General features: G+C 40.7%; 1 protein-coding gene across 1 annotated transcript in view; it reads left to right on the top strand.

The window, feature by feature from the left end:
* Positions 1 to 27222, top strand: part of BRF1 (BRF1 RNA polymerase III transcription initiation factor subunit) — a 172505-nt gene that overhangs the window by 41608 nt on the left and 103675 nt on the right. The window contains exons 3-4 of the mRNA XM_053945059.1: positions 1228 to 1401; positions 27028 to 27059. Coding sequence (XP_053801034.1) covers positions 1228 to 1401; positions 27028 to 27059 — 206 coding nt within the window. The remainder of the gene's footprint in view (positions 1 to 1227; positions 1402 to 27027; positions 27060 to 27222) is intronic.

Below are 27222 nucleotides of genomic sequence, written 5' to 3' on the forward strand. Positions count from 1 at the left end.
TTGGCCGGAGTCCCACTGACCCCAGCTGCCTGGCTGGAGTCACTTCTTGTTAAAACCAGCATCTTTGGCAAAAAGGTGTTCAGAGGTGAAGCTTTTTTACCATGGTATTAGTGATGATGGTGTAGGGGTTTGCATTAAGATGTGTGATCTGTGTGATCAGGAGCTGGTGGTGTTCTGGGAAGCATCGTGTGGTTGCCATCACTTCCTGTGAGCAGTGGTGGGCATGGCAGGCACCTTTGTGCCCCTTCCACAAGCTGCTCCTGACATCTCTGAAGGGAACAGATGAGTTTCCTGTAAATACATGTGCTGGAAACATCTGCCCGGCACATTGAATTAAAGGATTTTTCTTGATGTGCTGTCTGACCCCGTATGCTGAGGAACTTGAGTGCTCTGTTTTCCTCATGACTTCCCCCATCTTTTTCTTCAGCTGTCTTTTCGGCACATCCTTCTGAAGCTGGAGCTGTGGGGACGGATTGGACCTCGCTTCCCGCATCTGTCCCAGCAGCTGGACCACTTCCTGCCATGAATCATCCAAAACACACTTTTTTTCTTCTTATTGTTTTATTTAAGGGTGAAGGCACATTTGTTTCCTGAAGCCACAAGCTAATCTAAGTAGTCTGGCAGACAAGCCTCAAATGAAGGCTGGGGTGTGAATGTGTTTGGAGGAAGGAAGCGCCTCCCATCGTTGGGATCTCGGGCAAGCCAGGAGCAGAGCTCTGTCCTTGTGGACATCATTTGTGGACAGAGGAACAGCAAACTCCATCACTTCTTGGAGAGCTGCAGAAAAACGTCTTCTCTGTTTGCACGTCAGTGTCAAACACATCATGACCTCTGGTTTTTGGCTACAGCTAATCAAGTGCTAATTGGCAAATGATGTTAAGGGAGAGGGGCATAATCTTTTGTCTGAGAAGTCTTGGCTATGGCTTGGATCCTCTGTGGGACTGATGTTTGTGGCTTAGTTTTCCAGAGCTCATTGATTGCATGTGTTTCAATTTTAGCAGTCCAAAACAAGGTTTTGGTTTTTTTTTTTTTTTTTTTTTCCTGAGGAGCTCAGGCTAAGTAGTTCCTGAAACTTGAGAGGTCATTGTATTTCACGAAGAGATGAAATCCAAAATCTGCCTCCTTAATTTTGTCTTAAAAAACCACCCCAACACTAAAAGACCCCAGCCTAAAAGCACATTAACAGCATAGTTTTTAAGCTGTTGTTTTCCTTGTTAATTTTCCTAGGGAAGCGTCAGATTCACCACTTGGGAAACCAGCTTCAACTCAATCAGCATTGTCTGGATACTGCCTTTAATTTTTTCAAGATGGCTGTGAGCAAACATCTAACCCGGGGCAGAAAGAGGACCCACGTCATTGCTGCCTGTCTCTACCTGGTGTGTAGGACAGAAGGAACTCCTCGTATCCTTTCACAGCTATAAAATGTAAATAAATAGAAGACCCACTTTTAGCAAGTCAACTATCCCAGTCAGACCTTGTTTCAAAATGTGAAAAGGTAAGTGTTTAAGGGCTAACTTGGTCGTTGCTGGTTTTATACGTGGAAGTGGATGGGAGTGTTTCCTGTGGTTCAAGTAAATTTGTTCCCTTTCTAAATGCACAATACTTAGTATTTAATGCTATAAATGTCACTCTGCCTCTCATCACTAACTCTGAATTTCTTCTTTCACAACATTTGCTTCAAGTATAAAATTGCACTTCCCCTGTGCTTTGCTAGGGTTTATTATTTGTGGTTTTTTTTTTTGTTTATTTTGTTTTTCTCTTTTAAAGTAAATGACAGTTAACCCCAAACCTCCTGCAGTGTCAGCATCAAAGAACAGATTAGAGTTCCAGTGGGTTTTTCATCGACATATTTGGATTTCCTTCTTCTGATACTTGCAGGAAGGACAGTATCACTCCTGTTCTAGTTCTTGAAAAAAAAGATATTTTATAAATTCTGAAATTTGCTTAAAAATCAGGCAGGAAATCAGTGGCTGGAGGTGCACACAGAACAGATTTCCAAGTGAGTACTCCCTGCTTTACCATCCTTATTTTTGTCTTGGGGAACTTAATTGAAACCCACATAAGCTTTAAATACTGATGACACCCAAATGAATTTGTTTAGCATATTTTTATTTCTTTTATGTTGTGTTTTAGTTGCTGGAGTTGAGTATCAAACAATTACTTCTGTTGCTCTGGCTCTGAGCAACCTGGTCTAGTGAAAGGTATGCCTATGGCAGGGGTGTTGGAACTGGATGTATTTTAAGGCCCCTTCCAATCCCCAAACCATTATATCATTTTATCATTCTACAATTCTGTGTTTAGTTTCTTTCTACTTTGAAATAATATCTCTGCATCTTCAGTAATCTGATTTGATGCTTTTTCTAGATTGCTGCTCTCATTCTATATTTTTGTAGTTGAACAGTTTAGCTTTCCTTTTAAAATTGAGATTTTTTTTTTTGTCGTTTCAGAAAATATATTCAGTATTCTAAAAGTAGTACTTTCTGATCTTGTAGTAGTGTTGTGGTAATTGTATTTGCATGTTTAAAAAAATATGGTATTGCAGGAATAATGGAATTAAAAGGCAGGCTTGCCTGTTACACTGGTTTTTCCTACTGTAAAGTCTCCATGTGAACTTTGAACAGTAGCACTCTATCATTGCCATAAAGACAGTGTTGATTTTAAAGTGTTGTTACCAATATTTTGATAATATATCTTCTGGGTAACTGCCTGAAAGAGGGTGGGATTAGATTAGCTATTAAAAAATTCTTTACAGTGAGGAAACTGAGGGCTTGGCACAGGTTACCCAGAGCAGCTGTGGCTGCCCCATTCCTGGCAGTGTTCAAGGCCAGGCTGGATGGGGCTCTAAACAACCTGGAAGGTGGAAGGTGTCCCTGCCCACGGCAGGGATATTGAAAATAAATTATCTCTAAGATCCCTTTTATGATTCTGTGTTATATCTATCCTCATGTCATGTTTAAAGTAATTTTTTTACAGTTGTTATTTGATACTTCTGAATGATAGCCCAGCTGTAATTTGCAAATCCATTTCCCCCCACTGACAGGGATAAAAAGCATTTGAAGAAATGTGGGCTGTAAGAGGCAGATAGGTACACTGCAATGTACAGCCATCTGTGCAGCAAGTGGTGCTAACATGTAGCAAACAAATAAAGCAAAAATAATTTACTTGCTTTTTAACCTTCTTTAAAGTATTTCAGCATGTATCTCACTTGTGTGCAAGATGTATTGGTCTGGTTGACACTTAATAAATCCCTAAATGAATTTCCCAGCTTTCTTTGTTAAATGAAGATAATGTCCTGTGTGACACTTCCACATAAAATACTGGGAGTAAAGTATGAATAAAATTGCAAAGATGACTTCTGTCTTTCTATATCAATAATACTCCACCCTCATTTGCACAGTTACTGTGCTACCTGGGAATGAAAAGGTTGTTGTGGATGTCCGTAAAGCTCAGTTTTTTAGTGGTTTTTTTTTTTTTTTTTAATCCATTAGATAAACCAAATTTTGTAGTTGATATTAAGAATTTAACCTTCGTCATTTTGGGAGAGGGCATTCATTCAGCTTCTGCCTGTGTTCTGCTATGGTTTTGTTTGTTTGTTTGTTTGTTTTGTTTTCTATTACTATTTAAAATACAATGTAGTTAAAAAAAAAAAAAAAGCCCAAATAAATTATGGACTCTCAACAATGAAATACAAATTCCTCTTCTGGTATCTTTTCCTTTCATTGGAACTTGAAAACCTGAGGGCCACGGGTGCAAATTGCTGACCTTTGAAATTAAGATATGTTCAAGGCTCTGTAGATTAATTATGATGATCATTATCAGCATGTTTTACTTGTTCCCAGCTTAAATCTGGCAGTACAGACCTGGCCACAGGAGGCAGGGGTGTTCCCAGGGCCGTTGGAGCAGAGGGGCCAAGAGCAGGTGTAGAGAGGATGGCCATGTGACAAAGTGCTTTAACAAGAATTAAAATCCATATTCAGGGTAATAAACTTGCTATTGGTTTTGGTCTTCTGGAGAAGGTGCTGAGGAGGGCTTGGAAAGAGGAGCAGTACACTGAATAATTCTGAACAAAGGACTTGCAGTATTTTTAACACTTCAGCATGGAAATACACTGCACAGCCGGATTCCTGAGTTTCAAGTGTTCATTGTCATTGTGTTCATTTTAGAATTCCAACAAAGAACTGTGGGAGAAATTTAGACAAGGAAGTTAAAAGCTGAAGATTGGTGAAAGTATTATAGAGGAAAGAGGTGATGTGGAAGGAGTAGCAAATGGCAGCAGCATCCTCAGAACTGAGGGGCAGCTCACTAATTTTGGGTGGCCCAAATGAGTTATCCAAGTGACCTGGGAGTTGTGGAGGCAGGAGATGTTACCTGGGTACAGCTTAGTGTTAACAGTAGAAGACATCGCTAAGTAGTTTCTTAAAAAGTTGTGTGGTAGAAGGAGCAAAAATGTCTGGGGAGGTACAGGGAGATGTAGTAAGGGACTGAAGTGACAAGAAATGTTGTGTTCTTGTGGCAGAACCAAAGGAGTGGGAAGCATTTGAGAGGGAAAAGAGAATTTAATTGTGTCTGCAAGTTCAGTTTGAACGACTGGAATGCATTTATCTAACATGGTTATCTGCTTATTCTTCTTTTTTTCATAATATACATGTCACCAGCCAGCCTCTGTGAAAATGTGAAGAATACTTTAGCCAAGTCTACTAGAGCAGTGTGAATTATGCCTGAATAAACCTCAGCCTGAAATAGGAAAACATTATGTTCTCCTTGGTTCTTATGCATTATTTAATTAATGCAAAAATGCAAAATATTCTAGTAACTCAATTTTTTTTTATCTGAAAAAATAGTTCCATAACATAAGGAGAAAATAAAAATTTATTAATCTGAAGAGCAGCTTTTATTTGTAATCCTTTGAAAGTTTTGTATTTATTATTTGAGATGTGAATTGATTTTACATCAGTTTATGGTTTTTATTATGTTATGTGACACAAACCCCCCCAGTGCAGCCACTTTGGCATAGCTTTTAATTTGCCTTCCTTTATTGCTTGTCAGTGTTAATGTTTTCCAGGGAAAACAGCTTGCTAACTATTAGCTGGATCTGGGAGGTGTTTCATCCTTCTGATGAGTTCATAAAAACTTCAATTTATTAGTCTCTTTATAAAATGTGTCAATGTGTCTGCATTATCAGTGTCTGAAGTAAAGATATAATGCAGAAAATCCATCTGAATGAGATGGTTTAAACCCTCAGGTGTGATGGGACCTGTTGTCCCTCTCCCAGGGACTGAGCGATGCTGAGCGTTTCCAGTGACGTCTGACTTTGTCTGGCACTGCCAGCGCTCTGGGCGGTTCAGACTCTGCCTTTTAATTTGTTTCTTGGAATAGTAACAGCCCTGAGTTGTTTCTCTCTAATGTTTTGAACAGCTTTTCCACCCCTGCACATGTGAGAATGGAAACAAAGGGCGCTTTAGCTGCTCTCGCCGTTCCCGAGAGAGAGAATTTGGGAAGAGCCAGGCAGGGTGTCTGAGTGACTTATGGGCTCAGCTGTAACCTGTGGCTGCCCCAGGCTCACTCAGGAACAATGACAGCCTGGCCAGGATTTTCCAGGTGGGATATCAGTTTGTTTTAATCAAGGAACATTTCATTCTGTTTGTAATCCTGTTACTGTACACAACAGTTAGAAAAACTGTACAACTGTCCACTCTTTTGTGTAATATTTTCCAGTGCTACCACCTGGGGTCTTTTATAGCAACATTTTACATGGTAAATGTCTTTTATCCCAACACATACACCTTTTTAATACTATTTATTTATTCTTTTCCTTTGAAACTCTCTGAAAAATGCACCTTTAGTTGTAAACCAAATCCTGTCTTGTTAGAGCATAGTAAAGAGCTACCAAAGAGCCCTTTCCACATGAGAAGAGTCCCTAGCCCTAGTCTCACTAGCCATCTTGTGTAATACTCCTCTGTGTGCCTCTGAAGGTAAATTCAGGGCAGGTTTTTCTCCCACCAGTAAAGCTGGTCAGTCTCTATGATGGGAGACTCTGGGCTGGGCAGCCTCTGAGACTGAGGTTGAATTATTCAGGGGCTCTTTGGTAGCTCTTTTTTGTCAGAGAACAGAGGTGGGATCCTCCTGGGGTCAGACCAAGACAGCCAAGTGAGGCCTCTCTCTTGAGCTGTTTGCAAAAGAGCATTTCTGAGAAATGTATAAGGAGAATAACCTCTTCAGATTGGGCGTTGGGAGCAGAAGGAGAACGTTTGGTGCCTACAAGTCTTTCAGATGTAAACTTGAGCTGGGTGGGAAAGCATAAGGAGCTTTTCCTCCCTGGCTTCCTCTGCCCTGTGAACCTCCCTTTTGTTTGAGGGAAGATCACGAAGGCATTGCCAGATCCCAGCAGGCAAGAAGGGTTTGGGAAAAAGCTGGGCAGCTGAATGGGGCAGCACTTTGTTATTTCCTATCTGTCTGCAGTACTTGTACTTTTTTGCCAAGCTATTTGAAAGTCTCCTGCTTTAAAGTGTTTATTTTCATGTCACAGAAAGGGAAGTTGTGAGTATTTATCTTCATTTCCAGGTGCAGAACTGAGGCTAAGTGACACATTCAGAGTTACCCAGAAAATCTGTGATGGAATGAGGAACTGGTCTCTTTAATCCTTGCTTAGGCAGCAGCTCCTGGCTTTTCTGCCATGTTGGTCTTTGCAAGAAGACCAACATTCTTTGCAAGAATCCCCTGCAAGCATTTGCAGCTCTGTCACCTCCATATGGTCTTGGGAAGCTTTGTACAGCCTCGCCATGAGAACCTTTGATGGATACAATCTTTGTTTCTCTACTAACACTTCAAGGTCTGTCTTTGCAAGGAAAAGGGCAAGACTTCCTTTTTTATTAAAAATGAAAAATTAGATCTCCAGCAATCTTTTGACTTCTACTAAAACTTCCTGGAGCCAGCAGGCCCTAGTGTTCCTGATTAAAAAGTTAACTTTTGAAATTAGGCTTTAATCAAGAAAAATTTAAAGCTGTGGTTAGGGAGGTTAATAAAACCAGTTTCTATTTCTCTCTGGTTAAGGACTTTCTTTTTAGTAACTGACCTTTCACTTTTTTTTTCTTAACTGGTGTTGCATTGAAAATGTGTTTTGTTCAAGTGTGGAGTGTGACAAGGACATAAGAGAATAAAAATGGATTTTAAATTGCACAGTTAAAATACATATAATATTTACTGAGGCAAATTACTTCATTTCACTGTGTGGAAAGAGATGCCAAGATCTTCATAGTAAGTTGAGTAGAATATTTTCAGTTGGAACTGACCTATAATGATTATCCAGTTCAACTGCTTGATCAATGCGGGGCTTACCAAAAATTACACCATGTTGTTAAGGGCATTTTCCAAATGCTTCTTAAGCACTGACAGCCTGAGGGCTTTGACCACCTCTCTAGGAACCCTGTTCCAGTGTTTGACCACATTCTTGGTGAAGAAATGTTTCCTAATAAAGCATTTGCTTGAACTTGAAGGCTTGCAAAAGCCTTGTTCCCATAATTTCAAAATGAAGTCTTAAAATTGCTGTTTTTGAGTGGATGGGTTTTAGCTGGAAGAGTTTCATCTATTAAGGAAAAATTGCTGCCTTAAATAGGGTGTGACTATTGTTGCCCCATGTCATTTGCATAGATTTCCAAAGAGTTGGGTGTTCGGTAATGCTTGGCTTTTGTGATCATTCCTATTTAGTACCACACAAGAAAATGCTGAAGATGTAGGAAAGAGGGCAGCCAAGGACAGCAATAGAAATTTAATTTCTGTACCTTAATTTCTCCCCATCACCCTCTCCTCCAGCCAGGGCTGGACTTGTTGAATTTCAACAGCAGGGCTCATGACCTGAAGCCTGCATATCCAGTCTGCTTTTCCATGGAATGAAGGAGAATCATATCATCTTTCACTTGCACTGCTGCCTCACACATTTTTTTCCCTGTAAAGAGGTATGTATAAAGCAGGTGTGGTGCTGAGAGAATGACGTGTTTCATGTTTCCAGTTGGTGGGAAAGTAAAATTTTCCTTTCCATGTGCTCATTGACATCATGTATTCCCCTGTGTGGCTCTCTCCTCTTCCCTGCTGCATCCCCTTACTGCCAGGGCTGCTCATGGGTGGGCAGCAGTGGGGCAGTGAGGCAGAAGGAGCCTCTCAGGTATCTCACCTGGCCTCCAGCTGTGTTGCAGGAGGGCCTGTGTTTCCTCTGGATGTCTTTGTAGCATCTGAAGTGGTGCTGGGTACTTGAATTGCTCCACTTGTGTCTGGTGCTTTGCAGTGTTTTTAATTTTAAAGATGATTCCTTCTTGAGGAGATAATAACCTGAAGCCTTTCAAACTGGTTGTGTAGCCCTGCACCCTGGGGGACAGGGCTGGGGACATGATTAGTGGCCCTCAGGTTCTCCTCTCATCCCTTGGAGGGGAAAGCCATAAACCTTACTTGTGCCTGCCTCAGATGTGGCAGGAGAACAGTGAGTGTGATTGCTGCCTGGAATTATCCTGCGGGGTGCCCTGTTCTGGAAGTCATCGAAGCTTTCTGCTGGGAGCCTGCAATTTTAATGTGGAGATTCTGTACTTGGGTGATTTCCTTTGTTCCTTTAAGATTCTGAAAATATAAATGGGGAAGGGAACTTTACATTGTGGTTTGTGTCAAGTCAACATCTGACTGCTGAAATCCTTGTGCTAAATGCCCATTACGGATGCTGCAGGGAGGGAGGGGAAAAGCTGCTGTAAGTGCAGTAGTGATAATTGACCCACTTAAGAGAGCTGCTCTAATTTTGCACGTTACAGCATCCTGGAAATTCAGATAAGAATGTTGATCTCTCCAGCTAATAGGATTTCTAAATATATCATCCAAAAGAAGCAGGAGGACTGCAATTTTGCACGCATATGTGTGTGCTCAGGCTAGTGTTTTGTTTAAGAACTGCACACTCTGAAAATTTGCTTTTCTGTTCACTTGTTACTAACTCTGGATAAAATAGAGCTTGACCTTTGGTCCTGCCAAGGGGAGACCTGATCATGCCCCATTAAATTCACTGATGAAATTCTCACCAGCTTTTGTGCAGAGGGGTGACCAACTTTTTTCCTTTCAGGATGTTGGTACACAGCAGGTGGCTCAAATTGTCAGCTTTTCCATAATGCAGCATTAAACAAACCATCTGCAGAGATGGAGAGGGGGACGGGGTCACAAGATGGCCTATCAAGATTACAGGTTTTGGCTGGTGTTGATAGCTTTGTTTTCCTCATTTAAGGGAAATTTTGAACAGTAGAGGTCCAAATAATACTCTTTTGAAATCTATCTGCAGAAATGCTTTATTGCTTTGCAGAGCAGAGTGTTTCAAGTCTCTCTCTGGGCAATTTTTTCTCAAAGCACAGCACTGGAGTGGCCTCACCTCCAGTCCTGGGTGCAGTTTTGGGCGCCACAATATAAAAAAGACATTAAGTTGTTAGAGTGTCCAAAGGAGGGCCAGGAGGATGGTGAGCAGCTGTGAGGGGAGGCCACACGAGGGGCAGCTGAGGTCTTGGGGGTTGTTCAGCCTGGAAAAGAGGAGGCTGAGGGGAGACCTCATTGCAGCCTATAGCTTCCTCATGGGGGAAGAGGAGGGGCAGACACTGATGTCTTTTCTGTGGTGACAGTGACAGGACCCAAGGAAATGGCCTGAAGCTGTGTCAGGGGAGGTTTAGGTTGGATATCAGGAAAAGGTTCTTCACCCAGAGAGTGATTGGGCACTGGAACAGCTCCCCAGGGAAGTGATCACAGCACAAAGCCTGACAGAGCTCAAGAAATATTTGGACAATGCTCTTGGACATAGGGTGTGATTCTTGAGGTGTTCTGTGCAGGCTCAAGAGTTGGATTTGGATGATTCTTGTGGGTCCTTTTGAACTCAGGATATTCTATGACTGCTGAAACTCCTGGGGTTTACAGTCAGTAGAGCTGCTGCACCTACATTGTTTTAATTCTGGAGCTCCTTTGCCCTTGCCCATCATACCTTCTGTGTTGGGACTAGCAAGAATCACTGCTGCCATTTGAAATGAAGGGACAGGATTCTGGAGTAGGTTCACTGAAGCCTTTGTCACTGTGAGCTTGAATTACATTTTGTGTGGAGAAGTGTCTGGCAACCCTGTGCTCTGTCACCACGTCAGGCCTTGTGTAACCCAGAAATACAGCAGAAGCATCTGAGCCAGATTTTTAATGTGTGCAATACTGGTCTGCTATTGCAGGCATAAAAATAATAATTAATGAAATTAATTGCATGGTCTGTCCTCTTAGTAATTAACATCCAGTTTGGGGTGTCTGAACAGATGAGACATTCTCATGGTAAAGGTGAAACAAGGAAAGAAGCAGGGAGCAGGAGAGATACAAAGACATCAGTAATTCTGGGGTAGAAATACAAGGGACAGCCCTCAGTGGCAGCACTGAGAGGGGGTGAAGCTGAAAGGTGGTGGCAGAGGCATGGGGGATAACCACAGGAACAACGTCAGGATGAGTTCTGGGTGATGGATGAGGGGAGGGAAGTGTGATGGCAGAGAGGCCTCCTTCCAGGGAAATAAATACAAAGGAGGGATGATAAGGAAGGGATCACACCTCTGATGTCTTTGACCTTCAGCAATCCTTGCATGCTTGTGAAAATAAATATTTAACAATCTTCTTAAAGCTTGTTTAAAAGAGGAAATAATTAAGTTGGCTCTCTGCTTAATACGGTTTATCTCTGCATCTGAATTTTGAGGCTTATGTCAGCAAAACCAGAATTATAGCTGGGTGGTGTTTTGACCTGATGGAAGCTAGTATGTTGCTAACACCAGCTGAATAAAAACAGTGGGGTACAGCTGGTTATTGTGCAGCACATTCTTGCTTTTGTCAGAGGATATGGTGTGGGATGAGGAGGAGATGCTTCCCCTTCCTTCCTTGCATGGCCATGCTCCTCTTAAGGAAAAAAAAAAAAAGAAAAAAAAAGAAAAAAAGCGTTACCTGATGCTTTGTTTAAATAAATGCTGATAGCAAACATGATCAATTATGGTTGATGTTTTAGATTCAGTCACTGAAAAATATTCCTGGTTGTAGCCATCACTAATATTTTATGCATTTTAATACTTTAAAAGTCAATTAGAAAATTAAATGCTTTCTTTCATTAAAATACGCGATTGTGTATTTGAATTTTAATGCAGTAAGAATGCTGCCTCAGAACACAAATTCATTTTATTAGATTAATTAAGATCAGTAATGCAAAATAGGGTGAACAAAAGCCAGTGTGTTGAGACCTATAAGCCCTTCTGTGCTTGCTATCTGCAAGTATTTTAGCTTGAGGTTTTCTCAAATTGTGTCCACTTTCATCCTATTCTTAAGTCTTACGCAGCTTTTTCTGTCTTGGCAGTTTTTGATGTGTTAAGAACAAAGTGAAGGTATATCAGAGAAACAATATTACCTGACAAATTTGTTTTGTAAAATCAGGATTCATTCTCACACCTGACCTGGCCTTATATCTTGAAAGTGGTCTTGATAATGATTTCCTACATCCCAGTATAGTATAAGCCTTTTAAAAATGGGTAAAGGTCCTTCTCAAGAGCTGTCTTTTTTCCTTCAGATGTTTGTCACTAGCATTTTGTTTGCATGATGTAATTTTCATATGCAAACCTCATAGTGGAATTGCTTCTCAATGAAACATTTCTAGCATTTTGTAATTCATGCCAAGTGCAATGGAAAGCTGAGCCTTTTCTAACTTTTCCCTGTTTCATCTGCCTTTACGGCTGTGTCCTTCCTCGAAGGCAAAAGAAAATGTCTTTTCAGTTCAACTGCCAGACTGGCTCAGTATTGTTGTAAGTATGAATGATGTAATACTCAATCACATGGTGGTATGTCTGCTATTTTCCCCTCTTTGAGAGAGAGAATAATCTTTCCATCTCACCCAGTTTCAAGAGTCTGGCAAAATAGCAGCCTTAAATGAGGCCCAAAAGAACCAAAATCTTGATTTCTTCCAGAGCTTTTCTTTTGAAGCCAGATGTTCGCCATGTCTTCTTTATTTTGACTTGCTAATTGGAAATAAGATGTTAAAGATAAAGTGTGCTCTAAAGCTTGTGTACTGTGTATTTTATTTAGATTTAATCCTTTAAACATTTGACAATAAAACATAAATTGCGGAGCTCTCATCCTTAGATCAGCTGTAACTGAATCATTTAAGTTTTCAACTTCCTTCCAGTTTGGGAGAAACACGGTAGTCTCAGTGTTGTTTTGGCTGCATGTGTTAGTAAAGTGCTATAAGATTTGCTAATCAGTATTTTTTAAATGGAGATATATTGCTGTTTCTTCAATGAAGGAGCAGCTTGGCTCTCAAAAATAAAGTCTTAGCTTATGCCTAGGCAGGGAGTAGAAATCCGAGTGCTCTTCAGATTCCTTTTGTGTTGATATGCAAGGAGGAATAGTGAACAATATATTTTTTGTTGTGATATGTCATAATGGAAAGCAAATTTTGAAACAGGGGAGATATACAGAGTGAAAAAAGAAGACTTTTAGTGTGGACAAAAAATAGCATGTAACTTCTACTAGGCTATAATATTTTTAATATGGAGAGAAGACTGTGCAGTGTAAATGCATATTCAGCAACATGACATGTATTAACTGAAATGGAAAAGTCCTTATTGCATAAAAACCAGAACTCCAGACATTGCCTCTGTCTTATTGTCAAGAGAAGTTCTCACCTTATCTGTTTTACAGTATTTTTCCTTCTGCAATTGGTATTTTAAACTTTTTTTTTGTTCCTGTAGTGGCCTTGCAGCTTCCAAGGGAAAACAAAGTGGGTTTTGTCATTTCAGGGGCTGTACTGTGTGGCACAACTCTAAGGCAAACAAGGACCTGGTGTTTCAAATTAGACTGCAGAAAATTTGAGAGGTTACCTGAACCTGCTTGTTTCTGAGAAAGCACCACTGTGCCCTCACTTTGCAAGGATTTTGCCCCATTCTAGTTCACTTGCATTAAAAATACTTTTTTTTTCTTTCCTTAATGAATCCATGGCTTCAGAGTAATGCAGTTCTGCTTATCCATCTCTGAAGGTTGTGAGATTATAGATGCTTTTCTTTGACTCTCACTTTTGGACAAGAGAGCTGGGCTCTCTGAATTGAGACTATTTCTTTTGAAATTTGCCATTGAAATCACCCGTGGACCATCCTTGATCTCCAGGGAAATGAGAAAAGAAATACAAAATAATTTTTAGTCATTACTTAGGAAGTCTTCTTCTAAAGAGACATCGGGAGGTTGCAGCTGCTGCCTCTCACTTAGTACCTGGGATCAGAGAACATTCAATTTGCATTTATCTGGAGTTCAAAGTTTAGTTTTCCCACGTGAGTGCTTTTAACTTCTGCAGGATTTAAGCTGAATTTTCTTTTCCGTTTGAAAACTTCTGGTCCTTACAGGATCAGTCTTCTAGAGGATGCAGCAGCTGGACTGCATCTGTGCTGCTGTCTCTGAGGACTCCCAGATCACTGCATTCTTGTCACATCTGGAGGACCCAGTTCATTGCCAGTAATTATTTCCAGAGCATATTCTGGTTATAGTTTTTCGGTGGAAGAAGTACTTTTTGTCAATGTCCAGTTTAATATTTATTATCATGCACCTTGACTCTAAACTCTCCCTGTGGCAGAGGAAAGCAACTCAAGTATTGACTGCTGCTGTTCTCATTCCTCAGACTTTGAATGGGTGGCTTCAGTGTCTCAGCTGTTTCTCACAGTCATTCAATGGTGAAACAAGACAATGCTCTAGTCCTTGATTTCTGCTGATAAAGTTGGCAGCTCTCCCAGCAGAGCTGTGAACTGGTCACTTTTCCTCCTGTTTCAACTGGAGAATTTGGGAGCACCATCAGGAGCTGAGAACATTGACTGAGAGGTAGTATCCACAACATGAGGGCAGCATCAAATAAAGAAGCTTCAAAATGTAGCTTGACAGAAGTGTTTCATTACAACACTCCTTACTACTGACAGGCTCTAGGGTAGGATGAAAGACAATACAGTGTATTTTCCACTGTTTCTCCAGCAGTCAGAGGTGGGATACGGGGAAATGTTTGTATAGGTAATGTATCTGAAGGTGATGAAATATGTAGAAAAGCCTGTGCCCTATGCAGGATTGTAGAATAATTTAGATTAGAAGGGGCCTATGGAAGTAATTTCTCCATTCCCTGCTTACATGCTCAGTAGATTCCTGAAGCCCTGCTCTGGTTGAATGTTGATTGTCTTTAGCAATGGACGTGCCGTGTTCTCTCTGGCCTTTACTACCGTCATGCCAAAGGGGGTTTTTCCAAATATGTAAACAGATTTTTTCTTGCCACAGTTTGCTTCTGAGAAGAATTTGGCTCCTCTGTATCCTCTGATTAGGCAGAGAGTGTTAGGTGTTCCCTAAAGCCAGGCTGACAAGCCAGGCTCTCTCAGCTTTTCCTTGTAAATCATGTATTCCAGCCCCTCAACCGTGTCAGTGTCACTCTGATGTTGTACTAGAGAACCCAGATCTGGCCAAGGCTCTCCAGATGCAGCCTCACTGGTAGTCAATAGAGGGGAATATCCACTTCCCTGGACTGCTGGCTGCACTTTTGCTAACACAGCTTAGTACCTGTTTGGCCTTTCTCAGTGCAAGAGCCCAGTGCTGGCTGCTGCTCAGCTTTTCTGTGGGGACATGCAGCTCCTTTGTGCCAGCTGTTTTTTCCCTGGTCAGCCCCAGCCTGTACTGTAGCAAAGGGTTACTCTGTCTGTGTGTGAGGCTTTTTAGGAAGTTGGAAGACAGATACAGCTCCTGTCAACACAGTTCTCCAGCCTCCTAAGGTCCCTCTGAGTGCAGCCCCACCCTTTGCTGTAGGACTGCTCTCAGCTCGGTGCCATCTGCACGCCTGCCTGGGGTGCCTCTGCCTCCCTGTCCCACTGCTGATGGAGACACCATTGTCCCGAGGGATGCCTGCAGCACCTGTCTGCTAATTGCACTTTGTCCTATTAACCACAGCCCTTCAAACCTAGCAGTACAACCAATTTAATGCTTGCCCAGGCCAGCAAGCCAGGCCGTGATGTCTCATCAGCTTGGCTTGAAGAACGTGGCAGACCATGTGTTAGCTTTGCTGAAGTCACAGTGAGCAGCTCCCGTTGCAGTGCCAGTGTCCCTGAGCTGGTGTTCCTGGGGCCATGTAGAAGTGATGGGTAGGTGGCACTTTGCACAGGGGTGCAGCTGAGCTGTGTCTCTGCACAGAGTAGGTTTTTTGGCTGGTGCTCTGCATGGAGGATTTCTCTTTGCTCAGAGTCTGGAGCTATCTGTCTTCTGATGGGCAACACAGCAGGTGCTCATTGATTTAATTTCAGGGTTTTTTTAAGTACTGGCGACTAAAACCTGTTCCTGGCTTGCACAAACCCCAGATTCACGTCTGTAAGAGGAGTTAAAAGCTGAGAGAGGAGCGAGGGCCAAACACTGCCCATTGTCCTTTGAAGCTGTTGCTGCATGTTCCCATGTTGTCTGAAACATGGGAATTGTGAGGCCAGGAGAAAGGCGAACAAATGGAATCTTTTGTAAGTGAATGGCCAAGCTTAGAGAGGGGGTAGGTATACCTAGTTCAGCTTCTTTCTCTAAGGTTACTCCTGTGTGTTTCTTTTTTTACAAATGTATTAATTATATATTATTCTCTTGACCTAATGCATAAACAGTTGTGGCAGTAGTACTGTAATTCCAGTTTGCCTCTTCCCAGCTGAGGGTCCTGTTAGTGGAGGTGTATTATTTATAGTGTTTTATGGAGATGGTCAGTATTCTCATATTCTGATTAGAGAAATAGAGGCATAGAAGGGAAGCAAAATGACTTGTTCATCAAGATGTAGATATTTTTCTGTCCTTTGTGTATCTATACCTCTTACTGCTGCCTCTCATAATGTAGGAGCCCTATTGTACATATTGCTTTCTATTTAAATTTTCTAAGATGCTAGACTATACTTTTCCAAGTATATTTGCTAAATTCATTGGAATTTTTAGCTAAAATTACCAAGAGGAGCAAATTCTGCACTAGCTCTGGTATCGCACTGAGCTTGTTAGCAAAATTCTAGGCTGAATTTATAAATCTCACTGGTGAGAAAAAAGTTATCATTTTTCTTGAAAGCTTTGCAAATACGACACAATCAGTGAGCAGCTGTAAACATGAGACTCACAATAGCATTCTCAGTTGTTCAGAGCAGGGCTGTATTTTAGGAGCTTGCCATCAGCGTGCTGGATAACGTTATTTGAAATCACACTGCTGGCTTACAATAAAACTGCTGCAAGACGCCGTGAAAGGCGTCTAAGGAGATCTTTCCCAGCATATCACTGGCAGTTTTTATTTTCCCAGAGGCAGATGATATGTACATCATTACTGACTTTTTTTTTGCTTTCTCTCATGAAAACTTCCAGCCCCTGAGATAAGTTTACAGCTTCTTAAAAACTGATAATGACAGAGCAGTCTCAGTGCTGTAAGAGAGACGTGAGATAAGTGCTTGCCGTTGCTACAGCATTCAAAAGAAGATAATAAAAGGATAAAAGTTTAAAATGACACTTCAGGAAAACACCTTATTTTCCAGCTTGATTAAACATATTTAATGAAAGTTGTTAACTTGTAAGAATATCAGAAATAACATTTGCAAGTAAATTAACTTCAGTATGTTCGCTAACTGATGCTGTGCAACATTGTCTTGAGATGCTTTGAGAGTTCCTGCCTAAGTGAAGGAAATATTGACAGTAATGCCAACAGAATTCCAATATCTTTGACAAGTGAATTGTACCAGATTGCTTACTGAATACCCAAGTTTTCATCAAGATATCAGTGTGGGTATTCTGTCCCCTTCCTACCCTCTGTTCTCCCCACACATCTTGGCCCTGTAAAGAGTTTTCCTTTATCCTTAATGATCCCATCATAAAGATGTGTAACCAATAAAAAATGAGTTGATACTCGCTTTATCTTTTTTTTTTTAACACTGAAAATTGATATGTGTGCTTACAGAGTGATTTTAGAGCAAATTGGTACAAAATTGAATTAAATATTAAACTGAATAAAGGGTTTTAAAGTTATTGTAGGAGGTGCTTAGCTACGTGTGTTGGATAATAGAAGCATGAAAATTAGGACTGTGATACTTGAAAGGAGGGACTGAATCTGTGATATCTCTTGCATCTCTTTATTGTAAGAAGTTCAGGCTATCTCTTTAGCTCTTAAACGCTTTTGCATGTTTTGCACAGAGGGACAGATTTCTTTGTTGATTTGCATAGAAAGGATGTAGCTTGGGTCTTTCAAAGGCAGGGAGCTGGTCTGAAGAAGAATTGTTGCCCATAAAGTTAGTTGCCTGCTGGGGTATTATAGCTGAAATACATTTGAAAGCTTATTTTTGTGACCTTTTGGGGAGACTCAGGAACCCCAGAGTCAAAATGTGTATTATAGTAGTAAGATAATCAGGATATTTCAGAGCATTTTACCAAGGAAGGTGAAACTGTTATCTTCATTACAAAAACATTATAAAGGATGGAATGTTTTTTGTCGGGCAGTGGCAAAAATGGAAACAGAAATCCAGAGTCCTGAGGCACAGCCAAGAGTCCCTCTGGGTTATGCCTTTCAATTCCTTGGGAAAGATAGATTCCCAAAGGGAAGCATTTGTTTCCCATCCTTTTGTGTAGATAAAATACAAAGTGTATCAAATGCCTGTGACTGCATTTTCCCTGCTTAATAGATCACCTCAAAGATTTATTCTTGTAATTTAACTCTCTGAAAAGTTAGCTGCTTTTAAAATCTCAGATATGCAAACTCCTCCCTCCACTTGCTCTATTATGCTTGTTCAAGAACCAAATTTAATCTTGTTCTAGAGACAACCTTTTGAGACATAAATTTGCTTTAACTTTAAAATCCAGTATATTAGGTCCTTAAAGAGAATGTGTCATGTTGAGAATTTTATTCATTTCAAGGTATGATGCATCACTTTTCCCTAGCCCTGAAAGGTATTTTAAATTGGTATTTGGTATTTTGAAAGTTAGAAAAGCTGTTGCAGTTCTTTTTTGGTTTTTTTTTTTAGTTCTTATTGAGCTCTGCTCAGTTGGGCTGAATAGAAAGTGTCAGTGAAAGTATCTTCTTACCCTGCCAGTGACAGCTAAAGGCAATCTCTCACTTGTGCATTGCTGGGAAGTAGAAGTGAAGACGTGTTTGCATATTGCATCTTGTCCACAGGTTGATAATTTCAGATGTGCTAACTCAGTACTTCTGTCTGTTATCATATCCCAAGATACCTGGGTAGCTGTCCAAGGAGGTAATTTGAGTTTTCTCCTCTCCTATTGCCCAGTAAACCTCCCTTGAACACTCCTCCAGTGGTACTCTAAAGAGCAGGATGCATTATTATATAATTTGGTGAAATGCTTCATTAGTAACTCATTTGGGATATGCTGCTATTTATGAACCATAAGGCAACTCTGTAATAAAAACCAAATTCAGCATACCTCAGTGCTGTTATGACTTATGTTGTTTTCTGCTACAGTGAGCACGCAGGAATCTTTTTTTAGGTTTAGTGTAGGCATTTCTTAAGTTGAAAGCGTGGGCTGAGGAATTTTCAACCCACCAATGCAGTGCATCAGTTCAGCTTCATGTATTTGTATTCATTTTATTGATGATACCTAAACCAGGAGGAGTTTTGAACTTTGCTTTGAGGAGTTCAGCCACTGTAAAAGTGGGGTGTTCTCTTGATTTCCAAGCACTGCTGGTGAGCTTGTCCTGAGAGCCCAGTTTCCAGCTCCGCACTGAGTTCAAGTTCTGTAAGAAGCACAGGTGATTGGGGAATTTGCTGTGAGTTGCTGTAATGCCTTTAATCGAACTTTGATTACTGCAAGAATAGTAATTAACAATTTGGCAGCATCTGTGGAAGCATTGCTCCACCCATGCCCCAAGAGAGAGCCAGCCATCCATGGAGCCATGACACCTGACATTTTCCCAGTGGAGTGCTGTGGGTGTGAGGGAGGGTGAGAACGCAGGGAGCTCTTCCACCTGCCCAGGTGAGGTTTCCTGATCTGCAGGAATACACCATTGGGGGAAAGGTTTTTCTGTAGTGCCCACGTCCAGAACACAAGGGCTCCCTTTGGTGCAGTTAGGTAATGAAAGGTTTCTGCAGGTGTGTGCCTGTGGGCATCTGATAGAGAAGGGTTTGTCATTGTGTTATGTGATACATGCAGAGATGGTTCTCTAAAGGCCTTTGAGAGTGGGAAATTTAACACATCCCATTGTTGTACTTCCCACCAAAGGCCATTAAGGAGCCAGCAGCCTTGGAAGGGCAAGGATGCAATTAATTCCCTTTGAAGCTGTATTTTCTCTTAAAACAAAGGCTCTAGTGTCAGAAATTTTTTTTTTTTTGCTAAATGAGTGACAGTATTTTATGTGTATGATATTAGATCATGCACTGATCCTGGCAGAAAAGCAGCATCTGAGTTTCTGTGCATGTCCCAGTGCAGGGACAACAGCTGCCATGCTCCCATCCCAGCAAAGGTCTGCTGAGATAATTCACCCAGGAGCACTTAATACCAGTGCATTTGCCTCAGTATGGGTATGAAAGCTAAGATGTAACACTTGGCTTCTGGCGTGGGAAATGTAAAACATTCTGTGGCCACAGAATTTGGTTTTACTCTGATTTAATTGAGCACTGTAATGCTGCTATTTTTAAGAAGGTGAGTGCTTACTGGGGATAAAACCAGAGTGGCACTGTGACGATTCTCACACAGCAACTGTGTGTGTACTTAAAACAAGGGAGGTGTTACCAGTTTTATGACATTTTTGGTTGCTATAATGCAGTTACTGTACAGTTACTCATTTTTTCTTACTTGTTTTAAGGCTTCTCTTTCAGATAAGGTAGGTCTTTGTGTTTTGGAGCAAGCTGGGAAAAACTGTGCAAACTTTAAAGAGAAATTTGAGAAGGCGGGATGGGTGATGGAGAGATTGTCTCAGGCTCTAGTTTTAGAGAATGTGTTAAGCCACTGTGAGCTGGCACAGCCTCAGAAAGAAGTTATCTTGCTTTGGCCTTGCTTTCTCAGTCCTCCCTCACTCCATCCCCTGCCTTCTATCAGCCCAGGTGTTTATGCAGTTACATGTGAACTGGGGAGTTAATCCAGCTGAAAACAGGCAAAAAGACAAGACTTAATTTCAGACAGTTCCTTTGGCTAGTTTGCCATGTTGCTGCACAAATAGCAGCCATGGGGAGGGGGTGGTAATGAACTGCAATCAAGCTAGTTATGGCAGATTTTTTTTTCATATTTTTACATATTTCCAAACTCTTGCATTTGGAGTTTTCTGAAAAAGCAGAGTGTCAGGCTCACGACTCTGCTGGTTTTCCTCTACCACCTCTGAGCAGGCAGTGATTTTCCTCTGCTGCTTCTCTTGGCCAGCTGCTTCACATTTCCAAATGTGTGCATTGCTGCTGTGCTGAATACTTGAGAACCATCTCAGAATAGTTCTTCTAAGTCTGCACCTCTGACATCTTTAGAACTTTTCTTTCACTGTTGGTACAAGAGTCGTAACCTTTATAGACCTTGTACACACAGAAAAGAGAGAGAACTGAACTCCTTTACATTTACTTAAATCTTTACTATCAACGTCCTCCTTCCCAGCTTCTTTGTAAAAGCCCACTTTATTATCAAATTGTCACTCTGTGCAGATTTTTGGACTGTGCACTTTCATACCTGCTTGTGTTTTCTGCAGTGATTTTACAATTTATTCTGGTTTCTTCTTCCTCTTGCAGCTTGAGCTTTGCTCCTTTCCTGCTGCCTCTCTCCCATTCTCATCTGCCAGCCCTGCTCTTCAAGTTCTTCCTTAAACCTTGCTTCTCCTAGCAACCTCTCTTGTTTTCCCTCACCAGTGCTTGTTCAATTTACTGTTTAGGGGATGGGGTCTCTCTTTCTTGTTTGGAGACTTTCTGTTGTTTGAATATAGCCAACTGTTATTTATACATGGCCACATCAGTCAAGTTGAAGATTAACCTCATGTCTCTCAGAACTTTTAAATTAATATTTACATTTTCATTCTATGCCTAAATTTTCTTTCCCTAAGCAAATATACTAACTAGATTATCTTTCAGGGGCTTAGTCTGGATATTCTTTGCATATTTTATCCCTTTGATACCCTTTGATATAATTGCAAGTTGACTGTACAAGCATTCTGAGACAAGAAATGTATTTTTTACTTTTTTTTTTCTGTTGTGTTGCACTGTGCTATAAATTTATATGTGACTATTAAAAATTTACACGTGACTGTGTAAATACTTGGCACTACCCTACAAAGCAGGTTTTTTACTTAAAGTCAGTAACACTGGGAGCACAGCTTAGCCCCAGTCCTTTGAAGAACACGTTCTCCAAGGGCAGCATTTTCAGAAGTGCTAAATGCTCCCTGCATATTGAGCCAGCCTTGGTGCTTTGGAAAATGTTCCTCTAAATGGCAATGACTCTGAAGACAATTATTGAGAAAAGCTGCAGCATTAGTTTAGGGAAGAGTGAATTGTAGGTGTGTTGGAGTCTGAAGGCTGATGTAGCTCACAGGCCTTGGATCCCTCCCATTTGCAGCAGCCCAGATTTGTCTGCAGCTGCTGGAGAGGCAGGTGGGGAGAGGTGGTGTCAAAGGCTGTTCAGGTCTTAGGTGAGCCAGAAAGCCCCACTTGCAACCCTTCCAGTTAATCTTCCACGGCATCAGGCAGGCTGAATGCAGCCCCAGATGCCTGTCTGCTCTTGGATCTGCCTGGTGCCAGCACCATGCTGAATTACTGCTGCTGACTGTGCCTGGGCTGGGACGGCAGTGAGGCTGCACGTGCTGAAAGAGAACTGCTGCAGAAGCATCCTGATAGACATGGGGAAGGAGTGGGGCACTGCTTTTTGTTTTCAATTTGGGGATTTTAGAATACAGAATTTAGAGCAATACACTTCTGTGAAGCACAGTCATACAGCTGTGTGCAAAGAAGAAAAAACCCCGCAGACCAAAATGCAGTTCTTTTTTTATCGTGCATTAATCTACACATAAATAAAGATTGCTTTTTATAAAAATGGCATTTGTGCTTAGCAGTTTCATTTGTTAAGTGCTGGTTTTATTTGTGTACTCGAGTGCAGCCTGTGCTATGTGGACTTCTTTGCAGAGGCAAAATTAGAGACTGAAGAAATTTCGGAAGCTGGCTCTGTAGGAATTCAGCCTTGAGGCAAAACTTTCATTAGAGTTGTCAGAAATGAGTTTTCTACAAAAGAATTGTGTTTGGGTATTATTTTCTAATTGTTTTAGTTGGGTGTCATTGGAAAGAAAAATGTTTACCTTAAACAATTAGCATTGTCAATCAGTCTCAATTAATGGCTAATTAAAATGGTGAAAGTTTGTAAAGCAGCAGAGGTATAATCATGATAAGTCATGATGAGAAATCATATGGTGTATGAAATTATGGAAGGGGAATGTTGTGAATTGGGTGTTGATCTGAAAGTCTGGAAACTGGGTTCTGGGCCAGACAAATGCTGTCACTAGTTTTTCATCCTGGTATCACCCCACTTCTGTGTTCAGCCTCCCTTTTGTCTTTTCTCCATGTGTTTGTTAAAGAAAGTGCTTCTGGGAAGTTCCCATTTGTTATGTTGTTTATCCAGAACCCTGACACTGAAATTGCAAATAATTATTTTCATTAAGAACTTGAGAAAATTCTGTTCTAATATTCAGATTTTTTTTTTATTTTTGCTTTTCAGACACGTTTCCTATTATGCTTTGCTTTTTTATTTGCAACCAGCTGAATTGCTACTGCTGAGTACAGAAAGTAATGTATAACTAAGTATTATGTTTGAATATTTTATATGTTTAATGGATCTGTTTTTTGTTTTTGTGAGAAACAGAAAGCATTTTAGCTTAAGCTGAATAAAGGTGACACTTCATTACAGTCAGCAGGACTTTTATGGATGTCAGATTTCTCCTGAGTGGCTTGCAGCCACAGTTCCTTGACACCAGTCCTCCTTCCATGGTATGGCTGCTTTTGTAGTAAGCTTGTAAAAATAAGTTAAAAATAAGGGTAACTTTAAAAACTAACTAATTAACTAAAATAAATGCTAGACCCTTTGTCTTCTCCCTGCTTCTTAATACGGGCCTGTGTCTCCCAGATACGACATGCTACACAGTAGAAGAATTTTGAAACAGTAGCATGAAATACTCTGAAGATTTCCTGATTATGGTAGGTTGTCAGACGGTAAAGATTTTAATTTTTTAAAGATTTCTTTAGGAGGGGTAACAACTGTATTGTAAATGATAGCTGTTGTTTTAAGAGTGTCTAGCACAATTTGATCCTGCAAATGGCAGATTTGCCTCCTGCTAGATGTTATTATTGAAAGTCAGGGGGATTTTGCTGCACAAGTACTTTAGGATTGCTGGAATATGTAAAATGTAGGTCTCTCTGTAGTACAAATGCATGCTTGTTTTGGTATTTTGGGTTTTAGGTTTCCGGTACTATTCATTTCTTCATGAACTTTTGTTTCCTCTGGTGCTGAGAATGAGATCATTACTGCTGTGAATCATGGAGTTCTCATATTATCCACATTATAAAGGCAGAAAAGGAACATTTTGGCCACTTGATCTGACCTTTTGCATCATGTTGGCCAAAGGATTCCCTTGAATTTAATTTTTTGAAAGAATGCCTGTAGACTTATCTTGATTTAGACATTTAGGCATTTCTAGTGATGGACAGACAGTTGCATACTTTGGTGAAACTTGCTTAAACAATTAACAGCAAAGGAAAAGCAGTTTAAACTGTTAATGCTTTTTTTTTCCATTTATTTTTTTTAACTTGGGCTCATTTATAATCTAAGTCCCCTTGTACCCTGTTATTTGCATGGGTATATCTACAGTACCAGTAGCTTTCCATCCCTTCAGGAGCTTTTCCATGTGGGTAGCAGTCTCCATATGTAAAATGATCATTGTTTTCTTCCAGCCTCAAAGAAAACATTTCTCTTACGATTGTATAATTTTTGAATACATATTAAGTATTATCTGCTGTTTTCAGCTGTTGTTGTATGTTCTCCTGGACTGTTCCAGCTCTGAAAAGGAGTTTGAAAACAACGGCCTGTTTTTACAACCACTTCCTGCTGATAATCGTGGCCACAATGTTCATAGTAAAGGCCAACCCAGTGCTACTGCATGACTCAAGTTTCCCTTTTTGCTTTGCTGTAGTAGCTACACAGCTAATCAGGGAGAGAGATTGCTGGAGGCTACCTTAAATGAAATCCAGAAGCACCACGTTTTTACTGTGACCTTTGCTTACAATTTCGGTGGACATTTGAACTAACTTCCCTAAGGAGCAAGGGAACTGTGTGTTAAAGCATCTAGAGTGTAGCTCTAAATTGATTCAGAGTCGCCTGAACCCTGTTGTGAATTTCCCAATCCTTAGCTCTGATCTTGTGTCATTATAAATGCATAAAAAGGTGGTGGGGTTGTTTTCCTTGCAGTAATAAAGCCCAAGCATTTGTAATGTGTTAATAAGTTTAGATTTTCCACCAGAGTGTGTTCAACAGTTTGAGGAGGTTGAAGAATACTCTGGGTATGCAGATTTCATGACTGGAACTGAAATGCCTGGGTTAGAAAAGCACCTCTCTGGCTCACCTAAAATCTGAAGTAGCATTTGGCACTGATGTTCCTCCTGACTCTTTTCTGTCTCAGCCAGGCTCTAGGACCACTCAGTTACTCACTTTGGTGCCTCAATAACCTATAAGATGCATTTCTTTTGGTGTTTCAGGGTTTTTTCCCCTCCTAAATTGTGGTGAGATCTGTCAGATACGTCTGATAATTTTGCTTTGTTTCATTTGGGACAGTGTCTCAGGGTGGGCATAGAATAATCAGGCACTTCAAGTCAATAATGAACTGGGAACATTTTCAGACTTAGAATATTTCTTGAGCACAAAATTGGCATAGTGATTTCTTCCTAGATCTGTTTGATGAGATGACAATTATTATGGTTCCTTGGCAATTGCATTGCTAACGTCTTTCAATTTTCTCCTTTTTCACTTTTACAAAAAATTTGCACTGAATTCAGTATTGCTCTGTGTAGATTTCTAAGCTGTGTATTTTACAGATGGTTTTTGTTAGCAGTTTCCTTACTGTGTTAAAATTTCAGATTACTGTAATGTCTTGCATAATACTACCTATAATAGATTTCTGATTTTTTTTTCAGAGCCATACTGAATTTTCAGCTAATTAACTACCCAGCTACGCTGTGGTTTTTAATGTGGAAATTAATTTCTGCCAAATAATATTAACATAATATATTTGTCACATTTTGTGACAAATTTGGAGTACATTCATACAATTTTGAATGCAAATTAAAGGTAGAAATGCTCAAGGATAAAAGTTCTTAGCAAGGAAAATGCTTATGTATAAACTGATTACGTTATCTGAATTACTCTCCTTTCACAGCTGATAATGTTTAGGAGAAATGTGCACTGTATTACTCTGGCTTACTTGAAGAACATTCACTAATACTTATGTTACCACAGCATGCACCAAACTTCACTGGTGTCCCTGCATTTTATTTAATGCTGGATTTCTTAGCACATTGCTGCATACAAAAACTCACACACAGCCCTGCATGCATGTTTTCTTTGCGTGCCTCACTCTCTCCCCTTCTCTCACACTTCACCTTGACACTCCTTTTAATAATAAAACCCTTTTACAACATGTGAGCCACACCTGAGTAGCTGATAGGACATCCAGCATGTGCTGATTAACAGCAGCAAAAGGGCTACCTTTGCACCTTGGGCTTCATGGTGCTTTCTTTTATTTTTTCCTTCTCTATTTTGGATACTGTTTACACAATGCACCCATAAGTGTGCTTGCTTTCAGTTAAATCTAATGGCAACGTGTAGTGGTTTGGCTTGTTTTTAACTATTATGTTTTCCAAGTGAGCCCATAATGAGTAGATGGTGACCTAATATTTTGCAGCAGCACAGGATATCATGAAGGGAGTGTAAACTGAAAGGTAACAGCTGATTTGCTTGGCTGGAGAAGGGAGCAGCCAAAGCAGCTTTCCCTTCCCAGCTCTTTGACGTGTCCTCATAGAAGAGAACAAAAGAAACTCATTTCAGTTTTCTTAGTTTGCTCTTCCATCTGTGTTTCTGGGCTCCTAAGCTGGCATAGGAGACTGATGATGCTTTATATTCTAAAGTGTAATAAGGGTGTTCTATCTTGATGCTATTACTGTTTTTAGTTATCACAGAATAATATAATGGCCTGAGTTGGAAGGGACCTTAAAGGTTCCACCCCCTGCCTCATGCCAGGACACCTTCCACTAGTCCAGGTTGCTCCAAGCCCCATCCAACCTGGCCTTGAACACATCTAGGGATGGAGCATCCACAGCTTCCCTGGGCAACCTGTGTCAGGGCCTCACCACCCTCACACTAACAAATTCCTTCCCAATATCCAATCTAACCCTACTCCCAGTTTGAAGCCATTCCCTCTTGTCCTGTCACTACCAGCTCTTCTCCATCTTTCTTGTAGGCTCCCTTCAGGTACCAGAAGGCAGCAATTAGGTAATTTCAAAACCATCTCTCTTCCAGGTTGAAATTATCCCAATTATCTCAGCCTTTCCTCATAGCAGAGCTGCTCCATCCCTCTGATCATCTTGGTGGCCTCCCCTGAACTCTCTCCAGCAGTTCAGTGTCCTTCCTGTGCTGAGATCCCAGCACTGGAGATGGGGCTGAGCAGAGCAGAGGACCCCCTTACCACTGGGTCTTTCTTAGGCTGCAGGATATGGTGAGTGTTGTAGGTCACACAAGTTGTTGGCTTCAAAGACCATCACTTTGCTGTGTCAACTTGAGCAGTAAATTCAGCAGGTGCTGGCTGGCTGTTTCAGGCAGCTGAACAATTAACTTGATTTTGGCTGTTAGCATAAGTGGTGAATTGACCTAACCCATATTTGGTTTCTTTGACAGTTAACCTGGGTTTATTTCTTCCCTTTCTTTGGCTTGCTAATGAAATGAAATTAAGAAATACTGTCACATTCAAGAAGCATGTATATTCCTTGACTTCTTCCACAGACATGTTACTTGACCTCAGTGACCTTCTTCAGGTATTGTACCCTTTTTTAATTTGACTTTTTTTTTTTAATTGTTAAAGTTTAACATGTTTTCATTTTTCTCAAAAAAATTCAGCGTGGAAAATCACGGAGTTTGAAATTCTGAGTAATTTTTCAGTAAAATTAAATGTCAAATTTTTTTTTTTGCTGTTAATGC

Source organism: Vidua chalybeata, chromosome 6, assembly GCF_026979565.1.
Source record: "Vidua chalybeata isolate OUT-0048 chromosome 6, bVidCha1 merged haplotype, whole genome shotgun sequence".
NCBI lineage: Eukaryota > Metazoa > Chordata > Aves > Passeriformes > Viduidae > Vidua > Vidua chalybeata.